Source organism: Anser anser (genome assembly GCF_964211835.1).
Source record: "Anser anser genome assembly, chromosome: 2".
Classification (NCBI taxonomy): Eukaryota; Metazoa; Chordata; class Aves; order Anseriformes; family Anatidae; genus Anser; species Anser anser.
In genome coordinates, this window is record NC_139721.1 from 136,370,307 (window position 1) to 136,397,112 (window position 26,806).

Here is a 26,806-nt window from a genome sequence, read left to right on the forward strand (position 1 = left end):
AAAAATGGCTTAAATACTCTGCTATCTTCAGTTTCTGTGATTTATAAAAGACAGTTTTTAGACCAGCAGACATGATCCTGTATATGAACATGGATCTGTCACAAAGCTCATAGCAACTGCTCAGAGTTAGAGCTCACAGCTATCCAGCTGAAGAGGCATTTCTGTAAGTTGCTCCCTGGATCAGTTATGACTATGGGAACAGCTGAGTGAAGAAGGAGAGCGATGATACCCCTGTGACTGCATTCTCATCGCCAGCGGTTGACCACCATCAATGCCAGAACATAAAGTGTGGGTAAATTATCCACTTTACTAAATGCTGTAGACTGTATACAGGGTTTGGATCAATGGCTTATTTCTCTTCAGAGTTTTCTCTACTCCAGCAAATGATCTGGTTGACTTCAGAAGGATTCTAACTCACATGAATCAAGGCCACCAGATCTGCTCCTGGAGAGTGTGATTAGTTTCCTTAATGAAATCTTACCCTGGGCATCATTAATTTTAATTTGAATTCTAAGCAATTGCTTATGCTGTCATACATCTTTTGGTAGAAATTGCCTGCTTGGGACCTTAAGGAAAATACACATCACAAAACCAACCCATCGAGTAAACATGTTTGTGACCTGAATCTACTTTTGCTTTCTAAAGGCTAGTTTGAGAGAGACACAAAACCTCAGACTCCTCCTGGTTCATTCATTGCAATTGTTGTTCGTAGTTGTGGTTGTTTTCCTTTGGACACTCATTCTCCTTTTCCTGCTCTGTGGCCTGTTTTGCACAGTTCACTCTCTCAGGCCACGGAAATAGCTTCCCTCGGAAAACAACACTGGAGATCTGCAGCTTAAAAATGTCACAGTGGTACAGAAAAGATTGCAGAAAAACATTCAGGGAAAAAGATGAGTTTTCAGAAATGCTGTTCAGCTTAAAAAGTGGTCCTTTACAAAATGGGATACACTGAAGATAAACTGAATTTCTCAGAGCTATATATACTTCTATGTAATGAATGTACTTTTTGTGTTTACTTGCTTTGCATTAATGAGTACTAGAATTTACAGTTGATAGCAAAGACTTCAGGTTAAAATTAGAGCACTGTATTGTTTTGTTTCTTGAGGAGTAGTGAATATTATACAACTTATAATTATTTATAATTAAATTTATTTATAATTTATTTATAATTAACCAACTAAATCTGTCTGTTCAGCCTTTGGCTTATTCTTGATTAAATGTGTTCTTCAACAACAGTAGCCTTAATTTTTTTTTTTTCTGTGTATCTATTCACAGTCTTTTCCCTCAGCTTCCAGCTAATCCAACGTGACTGTCACAACCCGAACTGAGAATCTCCCCCAGGGCATCAGAAGGAAGAAGTCACATATATGTGACTTCCACTCCTGAGAACTGTAAGAATACAGTGCAGCACATGAAAACTTCAGTTCCCACTAAAAATCAGTGGTGCATATTGCCATGAAATCTATTTTCTTGACTTACTCAGTAAGTAACCTAAAGGTGGGATCTGTGATCCCCATTAATACTGACTTCCAAATTCAGGAGCAGCATCATTACTGCCCATTAATCCGTTAGGGTACTGCTCATCATGAATGGCACAGATCGAATTCCCTGAAAAAAAAAAAAAAATTTAAAAATTAAGAAACAGTGTACCTCTATAGATCAATGCTATTTCAGCCATGAATGTTGAAATAAGACCTGTGGTCTATTAGATTTTGTTGTTCAATCTGGGACTGGAACTTCTGCATCAAAAGTTGTACCCAAACAAAGTTTTTATTTTTCCCAGCAGTGTGGTATTCATATTTCTTTTGCATTTGCAAATATAAATTTGCAGCCCATTTGCACCGTGTATCTGCAATTGATTCTAAATTAAAGAACAGTTACAACAACAATACAGGATGCCCTCTGAAGCAAAAGACAATGAAGAAATCAATGATGTACTGCACAAATCCCATTTCTAGTTGGAATGCTTTTTAATGTCATACAATGACTTCCACAACTGTGTCAAAAACAATTTTGCTTCAGGAACTTTGGTCCTACCTTGCCAAAGTAAATATTTCTATCTGTTCTAATTTCTGTCATTCTCTATGGACCAATATACCTCTGTGTGAGGCTTTACTGTGTCTTATCAATGATTGTTTCAAGCAATGTCAAGACTGTCTATACAGCCCATTTTGTGGAGTCTTTTACCCTTCTAGAAGAGTGAGCATATGAAGCATTTTAATTTGGACAAAAATACAGTTTTTTCTCTGAGCTGTTTTTTGTAACTTCTCTATTTCTTCCAAGCAGGTGGGATCTTCCATCTAACATGTAGATACAACAAGCAATTATTTATTTTTCTGTTGTTGCATTGTTTCTAGTTGTACTTATTTACATTTTATACATCAGAAGAGAATGCAATTAAACATCCATCAAGAAAAAAATGGGGATTATACAAATAACTTATTCATCATAAAATGCAAGATAAAGTTTTATTTTTCTGGCATTTTCAATTATAAAATCTTATTTTCAATTGCTTATATATTAACCCATCACTCTGGTCAAGCATCTTCCACGCTAGCTGGTTAAATCATGGTGAAATTTTAATGAAAGTTTTAGCAAAAATTACCCAGTCATTTGGGAGAACAAGAAAATAAGAATGTTGTTTTCAATGCTAGAAAGTTTTCAGAAAGTTAGCTGTGGCATCCACCATACTTTGGAGCAGATGGACAAAAACTAATAGACTGCTAATGCTTGTATCATTCAGGGATGTGCTTTTCTGTGCTTTTCATTATCTCATGCCACTGAAATAAACTGCAAAATATGAAAACTTTGGAAAATGTGAAATCTGAAAATTCTTAGTAATGTTTTGCTCAGGGTTGGTACCTAAATTCTTCAAATACTTGCTCTAAATGGAGCCAGCAGCTGAGGGCTGCAGGCTGTCTGCACTCCCATGGAATGACTATTCTTTGCTACTGTTGGCTTACATAGCACTTAAGATCCAAACTAAAATTAGGGAGTTTCTGTTCTGCTTCCAGTGCACAAAAGAGGACAAAATGGCTCGATTAGGGCACAGGAGAAACAAGTAAGAACTGTTGTGTTGTGAAACACTAGCAGAGTATGCAGTAAGAAAACTGAGCCTGAGGAATAGGAGCCATTGAAAAAATGTAAAGGAATTGTCAAATGAGTTCAAGAACTAGGATAAGAAGGAAAATAGAACTGAAGAGGGATGAGGTTGCAAATATGAGGATTAGAAATGAGTTAGAGCAAGGAAGGTGCTCAATGGCAGAGAGAATGCAATGAGGACCAAGGAGAGAAATGCTGAGAAGGGGTTCATCAGCTTGAGAAGGGGTTTCATGAGTAGCTGAGGCCATAGAACATCTGCTGGGGAAAGACCAAGCCATAAAAAGGAGGTAGACTGGATGATGAGACTAGGACAGTACATGATCAGGAGGTAGTAGATGAAAGGCCAGTGTGGATCTGTGTATGACTGGGGCAAAAAAAAAAAAGACCTAAAAATACAAGCATTGGACTACCATAACTACAAAACCTGGAATATTTTAATGTGTCCAATGATCCCAAATTTTATTTTCTGCACAACAGCAAAATGTGACAGAAATAATTACACTCAGTAGCCACCAAGCAACTGGAGAGCACCATCATTCCCTTCTGTAGGTATTTCTGAAAATTCCACTGGCTGTCAGGTACCCTGCTGCAAGCCACACTGAGAATCTGTTCAGTGTCCTACGTACTTCTCGGATCAAGGCCTTTGAGGCAAAGGAATGCCAACTTATGTCCTTAAAACCTTGGCTGAGCTATGAACTAGGCTCCTCAGCTCTTACAGGAATGGGTCAGGTGAGGACATGAGCAGTGACGTTGCTCTGAGTGCCTGTATAGGAAGGCTTCTGCGGGGCTCTTGTGCCACCATAATCTATTTAAGAAAATAAAATAATAATAATAATAATAAAACACCACAGTTTTGTGGTCATGTTCCCTATCATTTCACCATCTTTTCATGCATCTGATCCAGAGAATTTAGGATCTCTCTTTAGGCAGCACTAGAGGGGTAATGAAAAAGACCTGACGAGGCATTTTGGACACTTTAACAGAAGCTAGACGCAGGTTGGTTATGTAAAGACTGCCAGAGGCACCGAGCTATGCAGAGCTGGCAAGAGAGCTTGGGATCACCTTCTGATACATAGCAAGTAGCTGACAGGTAATGATTAACAGACTCCAAATATCAACTTTAGACCATGTAGCTGTGGTCAGAATAAATGGTTCATGTTAATGATTCACATAAGCATTTCAATGTCAGTGGCACTGAGGTAAGTATCTTTCATTTTAGTAAGGAGACTATAGATGAACAGCCCGAAGGGAAACTGAAAGTTCAGCTGTTGTGATACTTGACCTAAGTACCTAACATTTCTCCCTGAAATATAGAGTGGTGTCTCAGTGGTACCTGTGTTATGTTAGAGTAGGATCTTAGAGTGGTATATCCCTGAAATATAGAGTGGTCCAGGCTTAGCTGCTCCTACATAACCACTCATAGAATATATTTTTTCCCACTGCAGAGAATTCTCTGACTTGGACTAACAAGACTTTCATAAGATTTTATTAGCTAAACTATTAAAACTCATCTCTAATGCCTACAGCTTAACTTAAAATGCACCAGTGCAAAATCAGACAGACAATCCCACAATCTCTGATCTGAACTCATTCTCTCGGTTCTTGTCCAAAACGCACCAGACGATGGGCTCTGCAACAGGCCCCGCAGGTCGGCAGACTCAGGCCCTTCAGAGCAAAGAGCAGAGCGTGCCCTGGAACTGAGGGCTATTTCTGCCCACGCCCAGCTTTGGCAGGGTATAAGTCTTCTACTTCATATCCAGTACAACAAAGGAATAGAGAAAAGGCTGTCAGCTTGCTTAGTTTTAAGTAAACAAAGGACTTAATCCCCACTATATAACCAGGAACTCCTTCAGGAGGTAAGTGTTGCATACAAAGTGTCATTTTGCAACTTCCCAAAGCTAAGGAGTCTCAAAGATGCAACTATGAGACTTCCAGCTGCTAAGTGCTATGCTGTATGAGTTTCTGAACAATATAGCAATACTAGCATGCTCCTTCAGGAGTTCCTTAAAGCTGGAATTCCTGCCACAGGCCATCCTATTGAGCAGACAGCAATATTTTCTTGAGTTCCAAATGTTCCTCAGGTTCAGCTTCTGCGGGGACCTCATCAAGTCCAGTCTCAAAGTCAAAAATGGAAGTGAGTGGGTGCACGGCCAAAGGAAATGCCAGCCCCTTATGGAAGAACAGCCAGCTTGTAGCTCTTTGCTTGTGGCTATCACTTCAGCTTCTGAGTTGTGGCCCAGGAATCAAGAAAGGTGTTGCTTCCAAACAAAAGTTGTGTGTGTTCCCTCAATCAATATACTCCACCTATTTGCATTAACTGGCTGAATCTAGGAATGACCCTCGTGGTGATTTCATGTACTCTGCGCTGACAGGGAAATACCAGCAGAGTTAAGTAAGCAGGACTCGGGTGCATTTTATGATTGCTTCTCCAATGCCCCTACAGAAGCCCAAGTTAATGGATTCCCTCACCGTGGACACCTCAGCGATGTACACTTTGAGTCACTGTATTAATATAAAGAAGCAAAGCGGTACGTGAAGAAATTTTTCTCTCCATTGCAGCAGAGATGAATTCATTTATGTTTTCCTTTTGCAGGTTTCCCTCTCTGTCCCTGTAGAAGGACACTTTGCTGACTTCTGTCTGACTAGCCCTGTCGCTATAGTAGAAGCAGTGGAGGAGATGAGCTAGATTCCTTTCTGCTTCATACATCACTATCTGCCCACAAGATCCAATGCTGGATAAATCATGTACTCAGTGGGAAATTACCTATTGATTTCAGTAAGCATAGCAATGGATTTTCTGTATTTATTGTTTAAATCTTGTTTCCAGCAGAAATAGTGGCTAAACACAACCAAGATGTATGTTGCAGTTCAGCTGTCCCAGACTCGACTGAATGTCCCTAAAATCTCCCTTCCGTACGTAGCGAGTGAACATTCAGCTGGGAAAGCTCTGGGACACTGAACACAAAAGTTGCATGACACATTTTTCACCACTGATCACACAATTCATCCCGAAACTTCATGCCTGCTTCTGAAGAATGAAACCATAGATCCGGATGGTTTCTTCCCACCTCCCCAAGGCTTGTTCTAATCACACCAAAAACAACAACAAACAAAACTAAAAAAGAGGAAAGAAACAAGCAAAACAAACAAGCAGAGCCACTGAGAAAGTCTGGTTTCCTGTGGATTCTTCTGAAGTTTAAGAGATCAGTAACTGGACTGACGTATTCCCCTGTGGTTAGACTTGTAGTCTGTTCTTGGATATGGATTCTTTGGAGTCTATTAAGAGATGAACTTACAATGTAGTCTATTCTTCGGTGGAAGCAATAAGACGCCTTTATTCTTTATCAGGCTGCTGCTTTTTACAAAATCTGGAGGAATTCAATACCTCTGAGACTGCTACTTTTCTCTCAATCCTGGTTGAAACTGGCTAAAAGCTGACTTTTGACCAGATACATAAAAAGCAATGTGATCATATAAACTGCTTTTCTTTGGTAATCAAATAAAAAACAAGTGCTCAAAATAATTAGAAGTTATCATCATCTCTAGGTAAACACACTTGCTATCAATGCTTCCAGTTCTGTAAGTAATTAAGAACCTTTTGAACTTTTGTCTTTATTCAGTTCATTTTAACGAAACCAATACCAAAAGCTGGGATACACTGATAATGGAGAGTTGTAAATACCTAGGTGGGTGATATTCTTGGAGTCCGTGTGAAACATTGAAACTAATGGAAAAGCTCCTGCTGGCTTTAACAGACTTTGAGCTAGACCACCTTTCTTGAGCTGTGGAAAAAGGCTAGCTCATATTGGGTCCTCTGGAAATGTGTACTTATAATTAATAAATGTTGCATCTCCACGGAAAATATTAAAAAAAAAAAATTGGCTGGAAAACCAGAGAAAATAAATACTCAATTTCAAGATGACCAAATGTTTATATGTTCAGACATGTAAGTTAAAGCTAAGAGAAACTCAGTGCTTTGTACAAAACTTTGCAGAAGTTCCCCTACTTTCTGAAGAGTCTTGGCTAACAAAAAGCCAGCAGTCCTCCTGCACACAATGTATGTACAGTGTGTACATACAGTGCAGACATCAACATATATTTCACAGCCATACACATGTTGTATAAAGTGATGCCTAGCTTCCTCTGTGAGTAAAGTCTGGTTAAAAGTAGTGTGGCTATTTCAATATGATAAAAACTTTGGTGAACTGACATATTAATGGATTTCAACCTATCTTTTTAGGGATAATATATCAATGCTTTAAATTCTAGATGTTTTGTTGATCAGGTTAAATAGCAAATTAATATATTGCATTGAAAATCTGATCTACTTTTGCTCGCTATTTTGCAGTGATTGACAGATTTATTATAATTTTCTTCTCTTCATAAATGTTTCAGAATGGAGAAAATCTAATCTTTTTTTTTTTTTTTTTTAAACTTGGTGTTGCAACTTTCCTTACTTAATAATTAAAATTACAAATAAAAGAAGCTAGTTTACCCCTTGACAAACCTCACTCTTGTTAACTTCCATCTGTGAATAATGGCCAGTGAGCATGCACAGTGGCTGGTACAGGTTGGATTTGGTGTAAGATGAAACAATTCTGCTGGCATTGTTAGAAGCTGGCATTTGCACTTATGCAAATTTTTTTACTGGTTCAGAATAACAATGATTTAATGCAGCAGCACGGTTCAGCACTTGACATGCTGTTATTGTGTTTTAATCTGTTTTTTAAAAAACACTCCTTATGGAAAAAAAAAAGACAGGAAAAACATAGGTAACTCCTGTATCTATAATATAATTTACATTCTGTACTTAGCTTTAAAAATGGGGTAGTATTAGTACACAGTATGATAAATATTCTAGGCATATACAACTTGTGCTAGGTGATAAAATATTCTGAGCATGTCCTAAAATGATTCTCTCATCAGAGATGGCTTGTTACCTCCACCATCAGCAGATACTGATAATTAATCAACTGAAATGAATCTTTACAGAATAAACAAATCTGTTATACATGAAGGATGATTATGTTCTTTTGGCTGTGAAGATTTTTCATAACTAATTCATGCCAATGGTGTGCCTGAGTTATGAAGTATTTCTCACTTATGAAATAAATATAGCATCCTTTGTTTGTCATATTACCTCCTCTATTTTCTGGGCTTTACCCATGTAAATCAGCACAAATCTATCAGCTATGCTGATTTACACCAACAAAATTAACCCCCTATTTGTAATATCGATGGTTCCATCTCCTGAGTTGTTTCAGATGCATTTCTAAAACATAGCATTGGTAAAGCATTTTCAAATGTTCCATTTTAACAATAATCTATGTGTAAATGCCATCATCAGCCTAAGTCAGAATCATAGCCACCTCTCCCCAGCTTTGTGAATTCCACCTGGTAGACGGAAGGCACTCAGTGGGGGACAGCGTCATAGTTTGAGATGGGAAAGACATGAAAATATACTACCATTTGTATGGATTTTTAAACAAATCCCTACTCATGTGTGCTGCTTTTATGTTCACTTTTCCTTGAACTATTTAAATGACCAGTTTGGTTTTTCACTCACAGGAGCACCAATAAGACAATGAATTTTAAAGAGGAATGTGAAAGTATTTGAAAATCTTACGTTCTAAGGGACAAGAAACAATATGTTTGGCTGACCTACTCGGCAATCACAGATAAACAGCAGGCTTTAAATTAAAAATATGTGTGTTAAAAAAAAAAAAAAAAAAAAGCAATGACAATCTTCAGACAACATTATAAAATAACCTGAAGAACAGCAAATATATGTGAAGAAATCATGATCTGCTGTGAATATTCTGCAAAGAGAGAAAGGACTGTGAATGATTCATTCAGACTGAGTCATACTGGATTTTATTAGAAAATTCTCAGGGTTAGGCCTACTGTGTGAGCACAGATTCTTGGCTAAGATTCACTAGACTGATGTGCTAACTCACACCAGCCAGACATCCTTGATTAAAAACAAAACAAAACAAAATAAAACACAAAGAAACTAAAAACAGGAGGGAAGAAAACCCACAACCAAATAACAACAACAAAAAAATCAAACCCTTAACCTAAGGAAGGAGATGCTGCTTCATGTCCTAGAGGCTTCACTGAAAGAAAGGAATCCATAAGGATTTTTAAGAACTATTCAGGCAAAATCTGCTCAGGAAAACCTTGAATCAATTGTGCCCATTTCTTTTGAAAGCTTAGGTCTTTGCCACAAGGAATGAGGCCATTTGATTATTTCTAGTAGAAGCTGTACTTACAGGAAGACATACTCGGTGCAAGTTTTGTGGTAGGTTAATATGCGCCATACTATTCGTGCTACTGTATGTATAATATAACACAAAAGAAGCCATCTGGAAGAAAATTACTATGTTGTGGGACAGACAGAAGGTATACTGAGGAAAACAGCTTAGTAATAGTCTTGAGGGTCTTAGGTCAGTCTTTGCTTTACCTTGGTTTTTCACTGAGGTACTTGGTGCACTCAGATTTTTCCAGATCAGATTTTCCCACATCCAGTTATTTCCAGATCTTCACAGAACCAATAAGAGACTTTCTTGCCTTTAGGATACATACTGCAATGCCTATAGCTTAGGCATCTAGTTGCCATCGCAAAATTCAGAACATTGCAAGGGACATCACAGAAAGAATAATGAATGTCAGAGTAAGCTGCAAAACAGCTAGCAGTCTGAGCTCTGCTTTATAATCAATAAAAAATGCGGATCGTATGGCGTATACTTAGATCAGTCCTTTATGAAGACTAAAAAAACCCCTATGAGTACCAGGCTGTCAGTCTCTGCAGGGTGATCTTCAATAAACTCAGAAAAATCCTATGTGCCAAGTAAGATACATTTGCCCTGTTACATAATAACCTACTACACACCAAAAAGCGAATCAGCTCTCTTTCTCTTCTACAAGTAAACAACCAAAGCCTAATTTTTCAGCTCATGGACAGAGGCCAGATACTAGGTTGTGACTTACTTTGGAAACAAGCTACAGATCTTCCTGCAGAACCTGTCCCCATACGTATAAACAAATTCAAGATATCCTATATCAGAAGAGGGCACAAGAAGGACCATAACTCTGGGTTGTGTCCTGTTGAAGAGAAGAGCCTGGGTGTGATCGTGTGCTGTGTCTTATAACTATTACAAGTAAGAACAGAAAAAGCCATTTATTCAGGAGACAGGAGACATGACCTCCTAACTTCTTCGAGAAATACTTATATATTTTGTGAAAACTGACTCAGAATTCTACCCTCATCACATCTTACCACACAGAATAATCATGCTTCTCTCTGATCCAGCTGATCTTGGATTCTCTTCCGTACAATGACACAGCTTCGCTAAAAAGAATGATAAATGTTCCTCCTCCATTCCCTAGAGCAGTCTATGGTTTTGTGGTTAAAACATACTGAAAGGAATATGAAACATGGGTCTGAATCTAACCTAAGTCAACGGAGGACTTTGAAAACAAGTTGCTTATGCAGCCAGAGAGAATGCTGTAATCTACCACAGCCATATCACATGCCATTTCAAAAGCGAACGTTAGCCTTCACTGCCTTTTATAGGAAGATAAAGAACTTGGGCCTGTGCATGTGCATTAGACATGGACAGATACCTGCTGAAACCTTTATGCTGATTGCACTCAGGTTTTCATACAAGGTAGGCAATGACCTTCCAGCTTTGTCACGACCAAGACGCTGCTGAAGGCTTGCTCAGGACTTCAGGCACTCAGAGCTCTGAAAGACTGAGAAATGAAGTGCTAGAAGAGCTTGGGTGCTGTCACATTTAGGGAACAGTTGAAAGAGGCTTTCCAGAGTCACTGCTTTTTATTTACTTCTTTGACTATTACCGCCAGTCTACTTGAAACATATGCAGGTTGTTTGTGTTTTTCCTTGATAATGGGCTCAAGACCATGTGGCAGTATAATGTGAGAACTGTAGGAATTTTCTTAGCTGTCTCAGTTTTGAAAAAAACATTACATTGAAGCTTGTTTTCACAAAAATAAAGCTCAATAGGACAGATTTTCAGCCTTGCATCTAAATATCCTTGTTTCTGTATATTCACAGAATGTTATATTTGTATTCTAAGACAATTGTTATGCTATTTTTTTCTCTCTGTAATTTTTGCTTCCTTAGTGGCATTATTAAAATAATCTGAGATTGTTTTTGTTGCTTATAAATGGACTGCTATTATCTATTCATTTGTGACAAGGTGACAGTATTTATTCATCCAGTGGTTTGCAGATAGAAACTACATAATCTGTTCTTTGTGTTCACTTGAAAAGGTGTGGCTGGAGGAGGGCTCCAAGACTGCTGTGTCCTGACTGCTGTTTTCTAGGTCAGAGAGAACCAGGAAGAAGGGAAAGGCTGGGCTTTCTCAGAGAGAGCTGTGCACATGCAGCAGGAACAAGGATGCAGGACAGGCAGAAGAGGGAGAGAATCCAGCAAGTGGGAGGGTTTGACAACAAGCAGAAACTGGAAGACTGTTGAGAAGTAAAGGAGGTACGCTGTCAGGTCTCACAGGTGATGGAAGAAACTTCTCAGGTACACAGAAGACTGTAACATTTGCTGAAAATCAAAAAGTCATTAATTTACGGAAAACAGATGAAGTAAAAGAGCCATCCTCCAAATATATATAGAGGGGAAGGGCAGATGAGTTTATGAGTCCCTTTCATTTCCCTGTTGTCTCACTTTAAGACAATTGACGACAATCAATTAAAGGGTTAATTGCTCTGGTTTATATGATGTTAGTTTCATGCATGTGTCAAGTTCTCTGCCTGCACTACCCACCTGCGGCCAGCCTAAAATTTCCCCAGGAGCCAGAGGCCACGAAGCCAGTGAGAACAGGCATCGGCAGGGCCAGCGATCGCCCTCATGGCGGCCGGGGCCGGCGTGCCAAATGGTGTGCTGCCAAACGGTGTGCTGCCAAACCCGGCCCGGCAGGCTGGCTGTAGGCAGCGTGCAGGCCGTCTGCGAGGCCGAGCATGCCGTGCCTGTGGTCGTTCTGGGCACAGCCGCTGATTCTCACTGGGGTGCTTGCATGTCACGTCCAGAGCCAGGCACTAAAACCGTATCAGCGAAATTCTTGCATGTCACGTCCAGAGCTAGGCTCTAAAACTGTATCGATGAAATTCTGTTGGTTCTCTCGCTCTCAGGACACCTCTGACTAAAGTCTTGGGATACGGCAACTGAGTTAAACATCCTTCAAACAGCAGCCTGTCTGACTCATGGGCAGGGAAAGCTCGGGACAGGAGAGCGGGGCTGTCGAGAGGAGCCGTGCCAACATGGTTGCCACAGCGCTGCGCGCTGGGACGGCATCCTTCAGCCGCTCGTCCTGGCATCCTCCCTCCTAGCACAGCCGAAAAATGCCCCGGGACTAAAAGCTGGGGTCGGTAACGGACCAAAAAGTTATCGGGGCCTCTCTCTAGCAGCTGTCCGGGCTTCCCAGCCCCTTGGCAGCAGCGAGGAGCCAAATAAACGGGACGCCGAAGGCGAAGCCTGCGCTCCCTACGAGGACGGCGGTGAGCCTGAGGCGGCCCCCGCGGGCCCCGCTCCCCGGGGCAGCCCCGGGCCGAGCCGGGCCGAGCCGGGCCGAGCCGGGCCGAGCCGGGCCGAGGCGTGCAGCCAATGGGCCGAGCGCCGTGCCTGGCAGAGCGGTGACGGCCGGCGCTGGCGGGCTGGTGCGCAGGCGGGGAAGCTGCCTGCCGCGGTCGGAAGGGAAGGAGGGAGGGGAGGGAAGGGAAGGAAGGGGGTGGCTGCGCCGGGCACAGCATGGCTGCCAAGGTAAGGCACCGCGGGCGGGCGGGCTGGGCGGCGGGGAAGGGGCTGCGGAGGGAGCCCGCCGGCCGCCGCCTCGGCACCGGCCTCGGCGGAGCGCGGCGCCGGCAAGGGCGGAGGGGAAGGAGGGGAGCGGGGGAGGCCGCCGGGCGCCCGGCTCCAGGCCTGCGGCGGGACGGGGATGGCGGCGGGGGCGGCCCCGAGCGGTTCCGCGGCCCCGCAGGGCGCCCAGGGAGCCGCGGCGGGGCCCGGTGGCCGCCCGGCCCGGTGCTGCCCGCGCTGAGGCCTCCGCGCAGCGGCAGCCCCCGCTCGCCTCCTGTGCCCTTCAGCTGTGCCGGGAGCCGGCCCCTCCTCGCTGCCGCGCGCGGTCCGCCGCCGGTTCCGCTTCTCCCTCTTGCACCGGGCGGCCGCTTACCTTCGCGTTGGGCCCTCGTACCGCTCCAGGAGAATAAATACCCGAAATGTTTTAATCGGGTCTTTAATAACACGCTTCCACCCCCCCCCCCCCCCAAAAGGCAGTTAGCTAGCAGCTAATGGGTGAAGGCCGCGTTGAAAGTAGGTACTCTAATGGCAGATTTAGCTGTGGCACTGCTGTTTCGCTAGGCCTGACTTACATAAAACACCATGTAGCCAATACATCTGGTTTTGAATACAGAGACGTTTTAAAAAAAAAAACAGCAGCTCTCGTCCTGCTCTTGTTGAAGCCAGTGATGACACTTAAATTGAAGAAACATCAAAAAGTAAGGCTTGCAGCGGCAGAGCCAAGCAAACACATGCATGCTCAGACACTGGCTGGAGATCCACGCTCCGGGTCCCATTCAGTAAGTCCGTGACAGAGCTGCTCCGGGCGACATCCAGCTCTCTGAGAACTTGGCTTGTCTGAAATACATCCTACTTTAGGGGGTTGGACAGTACACAACTCCTCTTTGCCATGGTATATGAAATACTCACCCCCTAACCTAATGTTTGTTATTAGTGAATCTTAGCAGTCCTATCATGCTTTTATTATTATTATTATTAGTTGCCCGCTGGTCCATGTGCACAGCGTATCAGTTCCATCATGAAACTCTTGCTGTAAAAACACTTGAGTCTTGAGTTCACTCAATTTATGAAACATCTGCATTTTTTTCTTACATCATCTTTTCTTCTCTACAAAGCAGTTCGTAATCTGCAATCCAAATGAACCTATACTACTCAAATATATTTTTAAAATGCTGTATACATAGCTAGTGTTTGTCTAATGAGGTACCCTATGCCACACGTTTGCATGGTGGCCTTTTACTTTGGTTTATCATACAGGCCAGATCGCCAAAATCTTTCCAACAGCGTGTTGGAAGGGCTAAACGCTTAGGGAGAAACTGGGCTGAATACGGTACGTTTCAGATTACGTCCAGCTTGGCAAAGAGACACCTAATAAAACAAACACTCGGTTGTTACTAGCGTCATAAAGTTCCTTGGTGCATTGCAAGACAGAGATACAGCACTTTGTACTGAAGGTTTTACAGCCCTCAGGTAGCTTCGGAGGAAAGCTTCTACGTGTGGTCTTGAATGACCTATGTTAGAAAAAAAAAAAGCAACACATGGTAGAACTGGGAGCAGCTAGAATGGATTAATTATTAAGTTACCTTGGGAGACTTGAAGGGTTTTTATCTTTTTGAGGTGAAATGGTTGCTGTTAAACTGTTAAACACAGGTGACTTTCTATTTTTATTGTAGTCAGCGACAAAATGTAAGTAGCGTTTTGTACTCTAACGGTAACGTCTGAGCTCAGGTTCTGCAAGCACGCACATGAATAACTTTGCCACACAAACAGCTTCTGGGCCTGAAGTTATTCACATGTGCTTGCAGGCATGGGCCTTGGTTTGTGTTCTAACTTCCTCACTGATGCATCTCAGTAATGTTTGCCTTTTTCACCTCAGCCAAACAATGGACTGGTGAGTTGAATGATTTTTCTAAAATTCCTTTGGTACCTTTTCCTTGCCAGTATCCTGCATGACCGCTTCCTTTAATTTTTTAATTATACCATCTTAGGCATACGAGGCTTTGAAACTGGATGTAATTGTTCTTCACCTGCAAAATGCCACTGTTGACATTTTAAGTGGACTCTAGGAATTCGGTCTGTCAGGAGGAAAACCCAAATGGGATACTGTTAAGGCTGCATAGTTAAGCACTCAGGTATCAAGAAATGGGCAGAGCTTTTTTTGTGTGGAATCTGTAATGTGGATCACAGGGCCATATAATTTTCACCACTGTTACTTAGTGTCATACAACTTATACAGTGTTTATACAGTGTATAAGTTTTTATACCTATTACACGTAAATGGCTTTTGGGAGTCTTTGGAAGCATTTTCTGAAAATGTTTTGCAAAAACTTTATAATAAATTATATTTGCGCAAATTTCCAGTGAAAACTATAGTTGAGATGTTCTAGTAGATTTTTACCCCATTGATAACTAAATTATCGTTAAGTGCTGGCTTCGTTCTCTGAACAGAACACAGGCTATGTGGAAAGTCTTCATGGTAGCGCACGAATAGAGCAGCAGGGAACGTGTACACAGTGTCTCATGCTTTATTTCTTCATTTTTGAGTGTTTAACAATGCAAGCACAATGTTTTGTCTGCCCTTTAGTCACATCTAAAAAGACAAGTTACATAATCTAGCTAATGCCACTTGCTATTCATCCCGTGTGTATCTTACAGCTAACTTGACCGTGCCTGTTGAGTGAACGTGAGCTGCCCTGGCTCGCATGCTGGTACAGCGTGCTGGCTGTGGCAGCTGTATCATGCATGTGCAAAGTGCGACTCGGGATCTTTTTAAAAGCCCTACTGCTTGTTAAAATATAAATTTATTTTCAGGGAGAGGTTCTGAGATAGTTCTCAATGGAACCTGTTCCCACACCTGATTTTGCCTTTGCCACTTTGCTACTTTATCTGTTCACCTTCAGGAGGGCAGGAAGTGATATTTATAATGGGAGAAAGTATGCATATATATATAAGCTTCATATTTCATAACCAACAAGCTACATTAAAAAGCTAAAAATTGTATTAAAGCAAATTCTGAACTTGATTAATTTCCGTCAACTCATTAAAGCTTAGAAACTGTGTAAAACACCATGGGCTTTGCATGAAAGCACTTGTTCACCATTAAACTTCATCTCTGCTATGGACAGCATGTGAATAAATTTCGGCATTTGTACTGAACCACATAGTACTCATATAGGATAAGATCTTTAAATACTGTGGCATCTCTCTCGTTTTCTAATGTAATTCATTTCTGTGCATGTGTGAACTTTTATCCATTGGGCACGTACTGGTTGCCTCAATTATCTAGGATCTATAAGTTGCTTGTTTAAAAATTACTGTCTTACCAACAAAGTGTAACACAAATGTCACATGCTGAAAAAACTAGTTGTAAAATGACTGTTTGAGTACAGGCATGAACCTTACATCAGTATCTGGTGGGACTACTTGCATGCTTAATTCTAAGTGCATGCATAAATCTGTTGAAGAACTGAGTGCCTGACTGTCAAAAAATACATCACTAAGGAGGTAAAATAAAGAGATTTGTTGCTGACCTTACCTACATGATGATATTTGGGATGTTTGTAATGCTGGGGAAGGAAACTTTGTTATGCAGTTTTGGTATATTTAACAACTTATTGTTCTCTTTCTGCTTGTGTTGGTTTTCTGTTTGTTTGTTTGTTCTGAGCTGTTTTCTATGGAAGCTGTGTCAGTGGAGTTACGTGTTGTTTCTGGTTACTGTCATGCTTACTATTAAAGATCTTAAACCTTGTCATGTCAGAACTGGTTAGTGCCCATCGCAAGCTCCCTGTGTGTCGTGGTGTTCACTAGCCAGACGTTTATTTCCCCTGAGGACCCCAGTCACACAAGGTATGTCACCTTGACTGAATTCACTGGAGCTCTGGGAAGGGGCCGTGCCTCAGGCCCTGGCTCCTTAGGCCCTGGGGTCTGGATGAGCAGTGGCTGAAATATGAACACCATGGCAATGAGATTTGAAAAGAATACGGTTCCAGACAACTCCAAAACTGTTTGATGCTGTTGCAGCCATGCCATAAGGGTTATTTTGCTTTCATGGGTACCCAGCGTGTTCCTTTCGTGCATCATCCAGCTGCATCGTGCCTCTTCATTCAGCTCCTTCTCCCGTGCTCCTTTCCTCGTGCTAGCAGCAGGGTGGGATGCGTCTGGGAACAGGCCGAATTCACTCTTCTTGCCCTAGATGATGCCATTCTTCCTCCAGCAAAACGGTGGAGGAGAATTGCATTGCATGTGGATTTGATGGCCCTCGGAAGGGAACAGGGGAGGGTGCTGAGTCTGCGAGGGGAGTGTGGCCCTTTACAGACAGGTGCCAGCCACCCAGCAAGGTCAACGAAATTGCGGGGGGAAGTGGCTGGTGAGTAAGGAGAGAAGAAGCTCTGTTTCCTGGAAGCATCACCGAGGCTGTGTGCTGTAGGCTTAGTAGTGTCATGGCGCTTAATTGCATCGTGATCACTTCTTTGGACATAATAGTGCAGCGTGAGGTCTAAGTGGAAGTTCCCACTGCTGGTCTGTACGGGCCCAGCAGTGCTTGCTGTGTAAGTTGCCTTTTGGAGCTGTACATAAGCATGTACTTTCTTAAATTCTTCATGTAGCATGCATGATACTCTTTTTTCCACCTCCCCCCTCAGAAAAAAAGGTGTGTTATTATGCTGCTTAAGACTTTTTACTGTGCCTTGACTTCTTAAGGCACCAGAATTTGCCTGATAAAGGGACACTGAGTTTATGTGAGAGTCCTGGTAACTTCTTGCCTCTTCCAAGTGCAGAGTAGCACACGTGATGACTGTGACAGAAAGGAAGAAGGAAGCAGGTGACTTACCCGCCTTTCCCCTCCTCTCCACCATCCTTACGCATTTGGTTTCATTTGGTTTCTTTCACTGCACAGTTCTTTGCTCATGCCATTTACCCTTTTGGGGACAGCTTAATCCCACCAGGTGAGTTATGAGACCCACTGGCAAGAATAATCCCAAGGAAGCAGCCGCCCAGGGAGTGACTCTTCTGGAAAAAGTGCAGGGAGCTCCCTTCTGCAGTGAGCGCTGGGGGAGCAGTTACCCTGAAAAGGAGCTTTATTTCTTTGTTCTTTTTTTGTCTTAGATGTGTTTGTCTGTTTTATGTACTCCTGTTTTTTCCCCTTTCCTTTATCAGAGCAAGATGGGGGCTGGTTTGTGGATTTGTGTCTTTTAATAGGTTAAATGGGATCTCATATTGCACCTGCTGGGGGTTTTAACACGTTCTTGAAACTTGCTCTTTTCCTTTCTGGTGTCTCTCTCTAAGAGCAATTGCAGCATAACCTCACTTCCAGGATAGCTCTGGGAAAGTGCTGCTGGACCCAGCAGTGATGTATACACCCTCACATGCACCTCTTCCCTTGTGATAGCCACTGAAAAGTATTTTAAGTTATCTGGATCCTGTCACATCAGGAAATGAATTCCTCTTTCTATGCAGCTTTGTGTCCCAGCAAGTTAGAGACGCTCTTCAAGGTGTACTTCAAATGACACGTCAAAGGCATTCTTCCTGACCTTGTAATCTAGACACGCTTACATCCCTGAATGATAACAATGTGTCTTCTGACCAGCTTGTTTAGGCCAATATCTATTTTATTTATCTATGTTGTCCAAGGACTATGACAAGGAGGTATGTGATACTGTATTTCCTGGAAGATGGCATGAATGTGCTGCTTAATTTTAGCTTCAGTGTTGCTTTTGATCTGTGGAATTGCTGCTGCTTTGGCTATAGAACGGCTCGACAGTGCTGAATAGACCCTGTATGTTTGTGTGGCACCAGACCTAAGCTTGTGTAAGGCTTCTGGGCCCTTCTGCAATAATGCTGTTTTGCTTGAGCTGCTGCACAGCCTTCAGAAACGTAGCAGCTGATGTTTTATGGTGCTAGATAACTGTAGCTAGTAAGATGTAAGGTTGCATAATTTCTGGTGCATTCCCTTTCTGGAAAGTATCTGTATCTCAGGCATTTGTAGGGAGATAAAGAGGTCCTTATAAAAATACTCTATCTTCGATTGCTTTGGAATAAAGCAATTTCAACCGAAGCTTTGTTAAAACACTTAAAGGAACACTGCAAATGCATTTTTCATAACATTTTAAAATAATTTCATGCTATTTACCATACCTTAGAAACGTGCAATTGCAATTATATTCTTTACCAAAAATGTTACTCGGCCTGCACAAAACCCAGTGTGTTAAAGGATGAAATTGCTCATAGGGAGTGGGTTGTTGGCATTTTTCTTTTTCTCTAAAGAGAGAGGGAAAAAAAAGAAACACTTGAGAGAATGGAGGTGTGCACACATGTACGCCAAACTACATACATTTAGAGAAGAAACAGAAGAAATAGAGCTTGTCACAAGACTGAAAATGACAAATTCCTCTTTCTGGATACTTGTGAGGTGCCTAAGCTCGGCTGCTGGAGTCTTGCTTTTGATGTCCTGCAGCCTGAGGCGCTCTGTGAGAACTGCTCCCTTGCTGGCTCGCTCTTGGGGTCTCCCTGCAGCTCTGCCTTGCTCACGGGCTCACCTCTTGGTCCTGTGTAAAGCAGAGCCTGGAATTGAGGCAGGGAATGCCTTTTGGCCTTCTCTAGATCAAGACCTCCATGCCTAACTGTTAGCCATTTGGCTTTGGCAGGAGAATTAGGAAACCTATCAGAGGCGTCCAGGACCAGGTATCAGCAGCAGCCAGCGTGCTGAGCAGTGGGCATCTCAGCTAGCCGGGAGGGGAATAACAAGATAAGGACGTCCTAGGAAGATCTTCAAGGAGCAAGCCTTGCATCTCTATTTCAGGCGCGGGTGCTTTGTAGTTAGCCACACGAGGACTGGGGTAGTAGGAGGGCAGGCCAGGACCCGCTCAGCTGCTGGCACTGGGGGCACCCGGCTGGGAGGGGAGGTTTGCATTCTCTGGTGCCACCAAGCTTCTGCATTTTGCATGCCTGACGCCTCGGCCTGCCACGCTTTCGGGGGGTGCTGTGCGTGGTGCTTGGCTCAGTTTTGGCAGCGCACGCGTGGTGTGCCCCGCGCATGGCTCCTGGCTGGAGCGGGGATCCGACATGTCCGCCCCTGCGCAGTCAGGGCTGCGGCCCTGCCGGCTCAGCACGCTGGTGGGGCTTTGGCAATCCTGAAATTCTTAAATAAATTCTTAAAACTGCATTTTGGCTCGTGGATGGACCGTGTTTTGCATCATGCTCTGACCGGTAGTGGAGTGTGCTAGCGGGTCTGGCCCTCAGAGGCTGAGCAAAGTGGATTTTGCAAATAGACAAACAAGCATTTCATTTGGGGAGAGAGCACTGAGGTGGGCAGGCTTCTGGCCAGACAGCCAAACCTTTCAAAAACATTGTAAAAATCATCTTAGTGTCGTCACTACCACACAGTTTAGGAGGTTGTCAGTTCATTTTTGGAGTCCTCAGCTGAGCTGGCCCAGGCCTCGGGGCCTGGTTCGTCGCCTGGCAGTGCCTCCGCTCTGATGCCGGGACTGAACCCGCGGTGGCAGCTCTGCCGGCAGGGAGGTGCCCCTTGGCTCGCTGAGATACCTGCGTGCTTCCTGAACCTCCAGGCCATGGTGTTTTACAAGCCAGCCTAACCCTGAAGCTGCCATTCGCCTTGGATATTGTTACTAAGCGCTTAGGAGCACTACGTGGGTAATGTAATGGTGCCGCGGTGAATAACTGCCTTGGCACAAAGTAGGTACCTGTTTGCTTGGTTGGTTGGTGGTGTTTTTTGTTCAGTTTGCTTTAGGTCAGATCTGTTCCCTAATACAGCTCACAGTAAAACAGCACAGAGGGCAGTTTGGCTGGTGTAATGGCATCCCCGGATGGAGCTTCGAGCACAGAAACAGCTCCAGCTGGAGTCCTGCAAGCAGTTAGGTCTTGTATGTGTCTTGTATAACAGCCATAGGTCTATTTACTGCCTTGTTCTTTTTTATTTTTTTATTTTTTTTTTATGTTTTCCTCTGCTCAGTAGAGAAATGAGAAGGATTTTTTGTTTTGTTTTGTTACCAAAATTAGATCTGTCCTGTTCTCTGTGGATCAGGCAATTCATTTGTTGACAGCCCTTCCTGCTTGGCTCGTGATGAGGTAACTGTACAGGTGCCAGGGCTTTTTTTCCTTAGCGTGAGATGCACAGGGCAAGAACGTAGCCCTGGGGATGGAATGGTAAGTTCTGCATGGACAAAACTGAGGTTATCACAGGGCTAGTTGCTCAGCTCATGTCCCTAGCATTTAGCTGAATGCCAGTGGGCAACAATCAGACTTAATCTTTAGAAGAGCAAAAGTAAAAAAAATTGAACTGAAACACCAAGAAACTTTCCTCTTAAACATTTATATTAGATTATTCGGAAGTCTTTTGTCCTGTTTTCTCTCTGTAGCCCAGTAACTGCACTCACAGGAACATCTCTCAAAGGAAAATTTTGACGTGAATTTTCCACAGAAGCAAAAATAAAAAACAAGACTGCCCTTGTTGCATTTTTGTTTTTAAGGATGTCTCTCTGGTTGGCTTATTTATATATTCGAATGTGAACTGACTTTGCTGTGGAAGGAATAACTACTGCCTTTTAGGCAAGTTTACAGCTGCATTTCCCTTGATTAGCCTAGCAGGTTCCTACACATTTTTCTGACAATGCTGATCAGCTCTAGCTCAACACCAAGGGAAATACCACACAGAAGACAACTGCAGTCGTAGCCAGTAGGTATGAGGTGTGGTGAAATCCTAGTTCTCTTTTTTCTCCCTTTGGAAATGTGGGAGAATAGCCCAGCAGTGGGGATGATGAAATCGTGCACGTGATACAATAAACTCTGGTGTTTTTTGTTTTTTTTCCTTAGCTTGGTAGTTTTTGAAGTACTGATACACATTCGAATTGGTAGGCACCGTGGTCTTTTCTGAATTATCCATATTAAAATGTATAAAGGTCAAAATTAAAAATCTAGTTACAATGAGACTGGGTTTTAGGTTCCTGTTTGCCTTTATGGCCATGAACTCCTTATACGCTTAGCCCCACTCCCTACCATCCCCATGTTAGCATAACTATTTGCTTTGTTCATCCCTTCCGCAGGAGACCCAATCTCAAAAACTTTGGACCAGGGCTGAAGGGAGAGGAGGTGTGTGTCCCTCTGGGAGTTTGTGCTGGGGGTTTTCACAGCCCTGTCCATGGTGTTTGGGGCTCTGAATCGTTAGGTTGGCAATATAAGCCTTTCTGCTTGTACCAGCTGATATTTACATAGGCATTATTGCTAGCTGTTTCTTGGATTCTCTTCAGGTACTTTTATTTTCTTTCTGGTTTTGGCTGGTTTTAGATCTCCAGGTTTTGTTATTGTAGCTTTTATTTTATTTACTTATTTTTTAATCATATCATAGTTAGAAAACTTACCCGATCTGACTGTATCGTAATAAATAGTACGTCTGCAAGTTAGGATTGCTTTAGTTACTCTAAAATCTGGTTCCATTCCCAAGTGGCACATTTTCTTTGTCCTCCACATCTCCAGTGTATGGGATTGAGGGGATTTCTGTCCCCACAGCCGCCTTTCTTGTGCCTGACAGCCTGCTCTCCTCATCAAGCAGTTGAGTTTACTGAATTTAGATGTAGGTTTTTGGGGGGATCTGAGACTTTTGGTTGCTTTTGCACCAAAATGTTAGCAATGGAAGCTGAGAAGGTGAGACAATTTTGGTTCTCACCCAAGCTTTCGATCAAGCAGTGTCAAAATAGCCTCTTGTTTTCAGTAGCTGTAGATTTTTGTATTAGCCTATCTCGTCTCCTAGGCTTTTCCAGATTTTCAACATTCTTCCTGTTAATAGTCCAGGTGGCTCTGGTGGCAATGAACAGGACCGATAACCACCCTTGGAAGTGTTACTCCTTGCTCCACAAACGGTCCTTATGACAGGCTTGAAGACTCCTCAGCCATTTGAGTACTGTTTGAATTACTACTCTGGTTAAAACTAGGAGAAAATAGTGAGGAAAAAAGCTGCATCTTACTGCATAGTTTAGTTAATTCTGCTGTGTCGTGGAGAGAAGCACCCAGAGATACGCCTGCCTTCATTCAGGCATGTGGGATCATCTGCTTTTTGAAGTGCGGTGCTTCACTGAGCGCAGATAAAGGCTGCACTGCTCCAGCCCCTCCGATCTAAATGTTAGCTCTCCGAGAAGTATCAGCAAAGCCGGTATCAGGTAAGCAGGGAGGCAAGCAGTTAATGCTACAGCACGAACTGAAGATGAGTCTTTGAAAAAGTGACCTTTTTATAGCACATTAGATGCTTTTTAACCAGTGTATGTCATTGTCTAAAAGGTGCAAGAACACAGGTAACTGACCTGCTGTGGGGTAGCTTTGGGTAAACCAGCAGCAATAATCCTAGAACTGTAGTTATCTCCACAGCTATTGGTAGGTCTTCCATTCGAAACAAAAATATTAAGAAGATACTTCTTAATAAGAAATTAATTTAAATAAATATATTTTTTCAATCTTCAGGTCTGGCTGTAAATCAGTCCATGTGAAAGTATTATACTCTCAAACTCTTAACATCTAGTTTAAATATATATGTATATCATCAATACAAAAACTTCAAGGCTTTTAAAGGCTATTTTTGCAATTATGGGGACATACCAGAACAGTAATACGTGCGCTTTGTACAACCATGATTTTGATGTCCTTGATGACTAGGGCAATTGACGAATTGTGAAGAGCAACCATCAGTCCAAAGCTAGAACACAGAAGAAGGTGCTGTGTGGCTGGATGACCACAGTTATTCGCCAGCCTTATGAATAGGTAGCTGACTGGTTTTTCTTCCTCCTCCTTTGGAAGCATCTGTATTAGTGTCCTGGTGTATTAAAGCATTGGCTGTTGAGATAAAGAGCCACTGAGGAAGTTTAAAGCGTAGTATCTCAGAGCAGTTGTGAAGCTGCGGAGGGAGGGAATGGGGTATCAAAGTTTGAATTTTTCTGATACAGCTGAACAGATTGATCTTAAATTGAAAAGTTTAGGAGAAGGATGAGAATAAGGATATGTTGTATTTGAATTCAATTTATTTCCCCAAATACAAATTATTCCCCCCCCCCCCCCGATTTCTGACACTGTAATCATGTTGACACTGCATAAGTTAAAACCCATAAGAAACTGATTAGCCGGAATTCAGATTTGTTGTGTAAAATTCTGTTGAATGCTGATTTTTCCGGCTCTGTGCTCAATTTTGTATTTATCTTTTCACATAATTCCGTTTCTGCAGCTGAATGTTACCTGATCTTTATTCACTGAAGATTTTAAAACGTTCTTTACTGGAACCGAGCTTCATTTCCATCTGAGAGAATCAGTTTAAACTTATCACAAAATAGAAGGTTCAAAAAAGGCTCCTTGGCAGGTTGCAGTCTTTTTTTAGTGGCGGCTTTGCAAGGAGACAAGGAGAGAACAACATCTAGCACGCTCTGTTCTTTTGTTTTTCTTTCTGACATTGCATACTGGGAAAAAATATCTATAGATTTGAGAATATGGAGTCATAGAAGGGCACACATTTTTCTACCTTCTTCCTGATAGTGTTTGCATACTGCCTGAAAGTGCACTTAGTCAACAGCGGAGGATGCTTTCACGAGGATGATCCTGAGCCAAATGCCAATCATCCCGCCAGTAGGAGGAAGAAATTGTAATTGTCTTCGTATTTAAGTTGCTGGGTTTTATCCCAACTTTTCTGAACTCTCTCAGCCAATAGAACTGTCAGGGCTTTTTTTTTTGCTTTTTTTTTTTTTTTCCAGTCAATGGATATTTAATTCTGGGAAGTTAGCAAATGTGCCCATTTAATCTAAGTAAAGCAGTAAAGTAGAATAATTCTTGTAAGGAATAAATTAGAGCAAATTATTCAGTGTTGGAGTAGCTTGAGCTGCATCTGACTGCATCTTTCATCAAAGACTGATAGCTTTGCAGTTAATCAAAATGCAGGTAACATCTCCAAAACATAAAAAGCCATCAGCAGGATCATGACACACAAATCCTGTGTCTGTGCAAGCAACCCTGGCTGGGAGGTCTGCGTTCAGATGTGTGCGTGGTGCAACATAGGCCTCCAAATCAGAGTGTGCATATAAATACGTATAATGTGCGTGTGTATGCATAGCGCAGCCCTCTCAGGCCTCCTGCACTGCGAAAGGAGATCTTCTGCCTTACTATTTCTTTCTGCTTCTGCGTATTTGTGGCGTTTTTTTCTGCAGCCCTTTTCCACCAGCTAGCTGTGGCAGCTTCTTAGCCGAGTCCCTGGACTGGTGTGTGATGTTGCAGAGCAGGAGAGGGCCTAGGATTTGCCGGCTCTCGGCAGCGGGGCAGGAGGCTCCCTCCTGAAGGAGCTAATTGAGAGGTACGTTGTGCAGGAGCAGCCGAGCGTTATCAGCTGTCCCTTGCTCCGTGACTTTTCCTGTCGCATCCATCCATCGCACGACCTGTTACCTAGGTCTAATTTGGGGATAGAAGAAAATAGGTCTGAAAATTAACATTACCGAGCAAACAGCGGGCCATTTGTTATTATAGTCATCTTTCTGTGCCTTGGAAACATGACCCGTTTCTACTCTTCCCCGAATCCCTGGCTACTAAAACCTCTTGGTCACATGCTCTGTGATTGTAAGGCTTTATCATGTTTGACAACTCCTGCTTGATGGAACATCATTGATTTAACAGATCTTTGGCAGAAGAAACCTTTAAGCAAGGCACCGAGTATGAAAAGCCATTAGAAAAAAAAGCGGTATGTAAAAATACCGTGTCTGGCTGATTCCTGCTCTCAGCCCATTGTGCAGGCTGAATCTGACTAGAGAAATCTTCACGTGTTTAGGGGAAGAAATTTTTGAATAATTTCACATTTCCATTAAAATAGTTTTTGTCACTGACATCAAGTCAGCCTTCCTCCTCCCTGTCACTTCACCTGTCTAACGCTGCTTGCCATTGTGTGTCAGTCTAACTGGAAACTACTTTGTAAAGATCATGAATTAGTCCCATGTTGATGCTGTTCAAAAGGAAGAAAAACATGGCAACAACAAACTTTCCGCAGTTGCTTTTAACTCCATTCACATGCCTGAATCACTTGATCTGCATCTTTTCTTTCAAGATTGACTGGTGTGAAGCAGCGGATGTGGTCCTTCCTGCTCTCTGAGGCTGTACTGCAGAAGTTTCGGACTTCTCCTTTCCTCTCACAGAAAAGAAAATGAGACTAACCCTAACCTCTTGCAGCCGGCTTTCGATGCTCCATTACCTGCAACCTGTAGATTCGGTATTCCGGTTATGAGTAACCCAAGCCAGAATACATAACTCTGAAGTGTGTAACCATTCAACTCAAATACTGTATAATTAACGCAGCAAGTAACGGTTCCTTATTTTATATGCCGTTGACAAGGATGGTAAACCAGCTTTTTCCCTTTTTCTTGCGGATGTGTGGGGAGGGAAGGAGGAGAAGAGGGAAATGAACTTTTGAAAAATGATGGAAACATCTTAGCCTAGTATGTAGAACAAGACTTTCAAATGCATTATTTTCTTTTTTAGACAGTTTTATACGCAATCGGTGTCTACGGTTCTTGTATGGCTTAGAAAGCACGGGGGTACTTTGTGCTGCGTGTGACCCAGAGTTTGTTTAAATAAAGTTATATTCTGACGAACAAAGGATCCTATAATAAAAACTAGTGTAAGGTCTCCTGGCTGTCCTGTTCACTGTTTGAAGGCTTCCTGGGCTGGCACAGTTTGTGAAAGCCGCGAGGAGTAGCCGCAGTTTGATCGCCTGGTGTTTTCATGAGGCAGAGCACCAGATTTTGCATTTCTAAGGCCTGGATCAACTGGCCAGAAAGGTTATCTGGGAGTTTTACCGTGTTTACGTCAGTCGGTGGTAGAAGGGAACCACATCGTTGGCCGATACCAGCA

The 26,806-nt window shown here is 42.6% G+C and overlaps 1 protein-coding gene across 4 annotated transcripts in view; it reads left to right on the forward strand.

The window, feature by feature from the left end:
- The first annotated feature begins 11,623 nt into the window (after window positions 1–11,623).
- SLC25A13 (solute carrier family 25 member 13) overlaps window positions 11,624–26,806 on the forward strand; it is a 101,020-nt gene continuing 85,837 nt past the window's right edge. Inside the window, exons 1-2 of one of the 4 annotated variants that reach the window (XM_083822472.1) lie at window positions 12,714–12,895; window positions 14,737–14,822. Coding sequence is in view for 3 of the 4 variants with exons in the window: in XM_083822469.1 (XP_083678595.1) it covers window positions 12,884–12,895; window positions 14,808–14,822 (27 nt within the window). In the remaining variant the exon portion in view is untranslated. Of the gene's footprint in view, window positions 11,657–12,713; window positions 12,896–14,736; window positions 14,823–26,806 lie in introns of those variants that run through there. The other 3 variants (XM_083822469.1, XM_083822470.1, XM_083822471.1) reach the window with 3 other exon arrangements.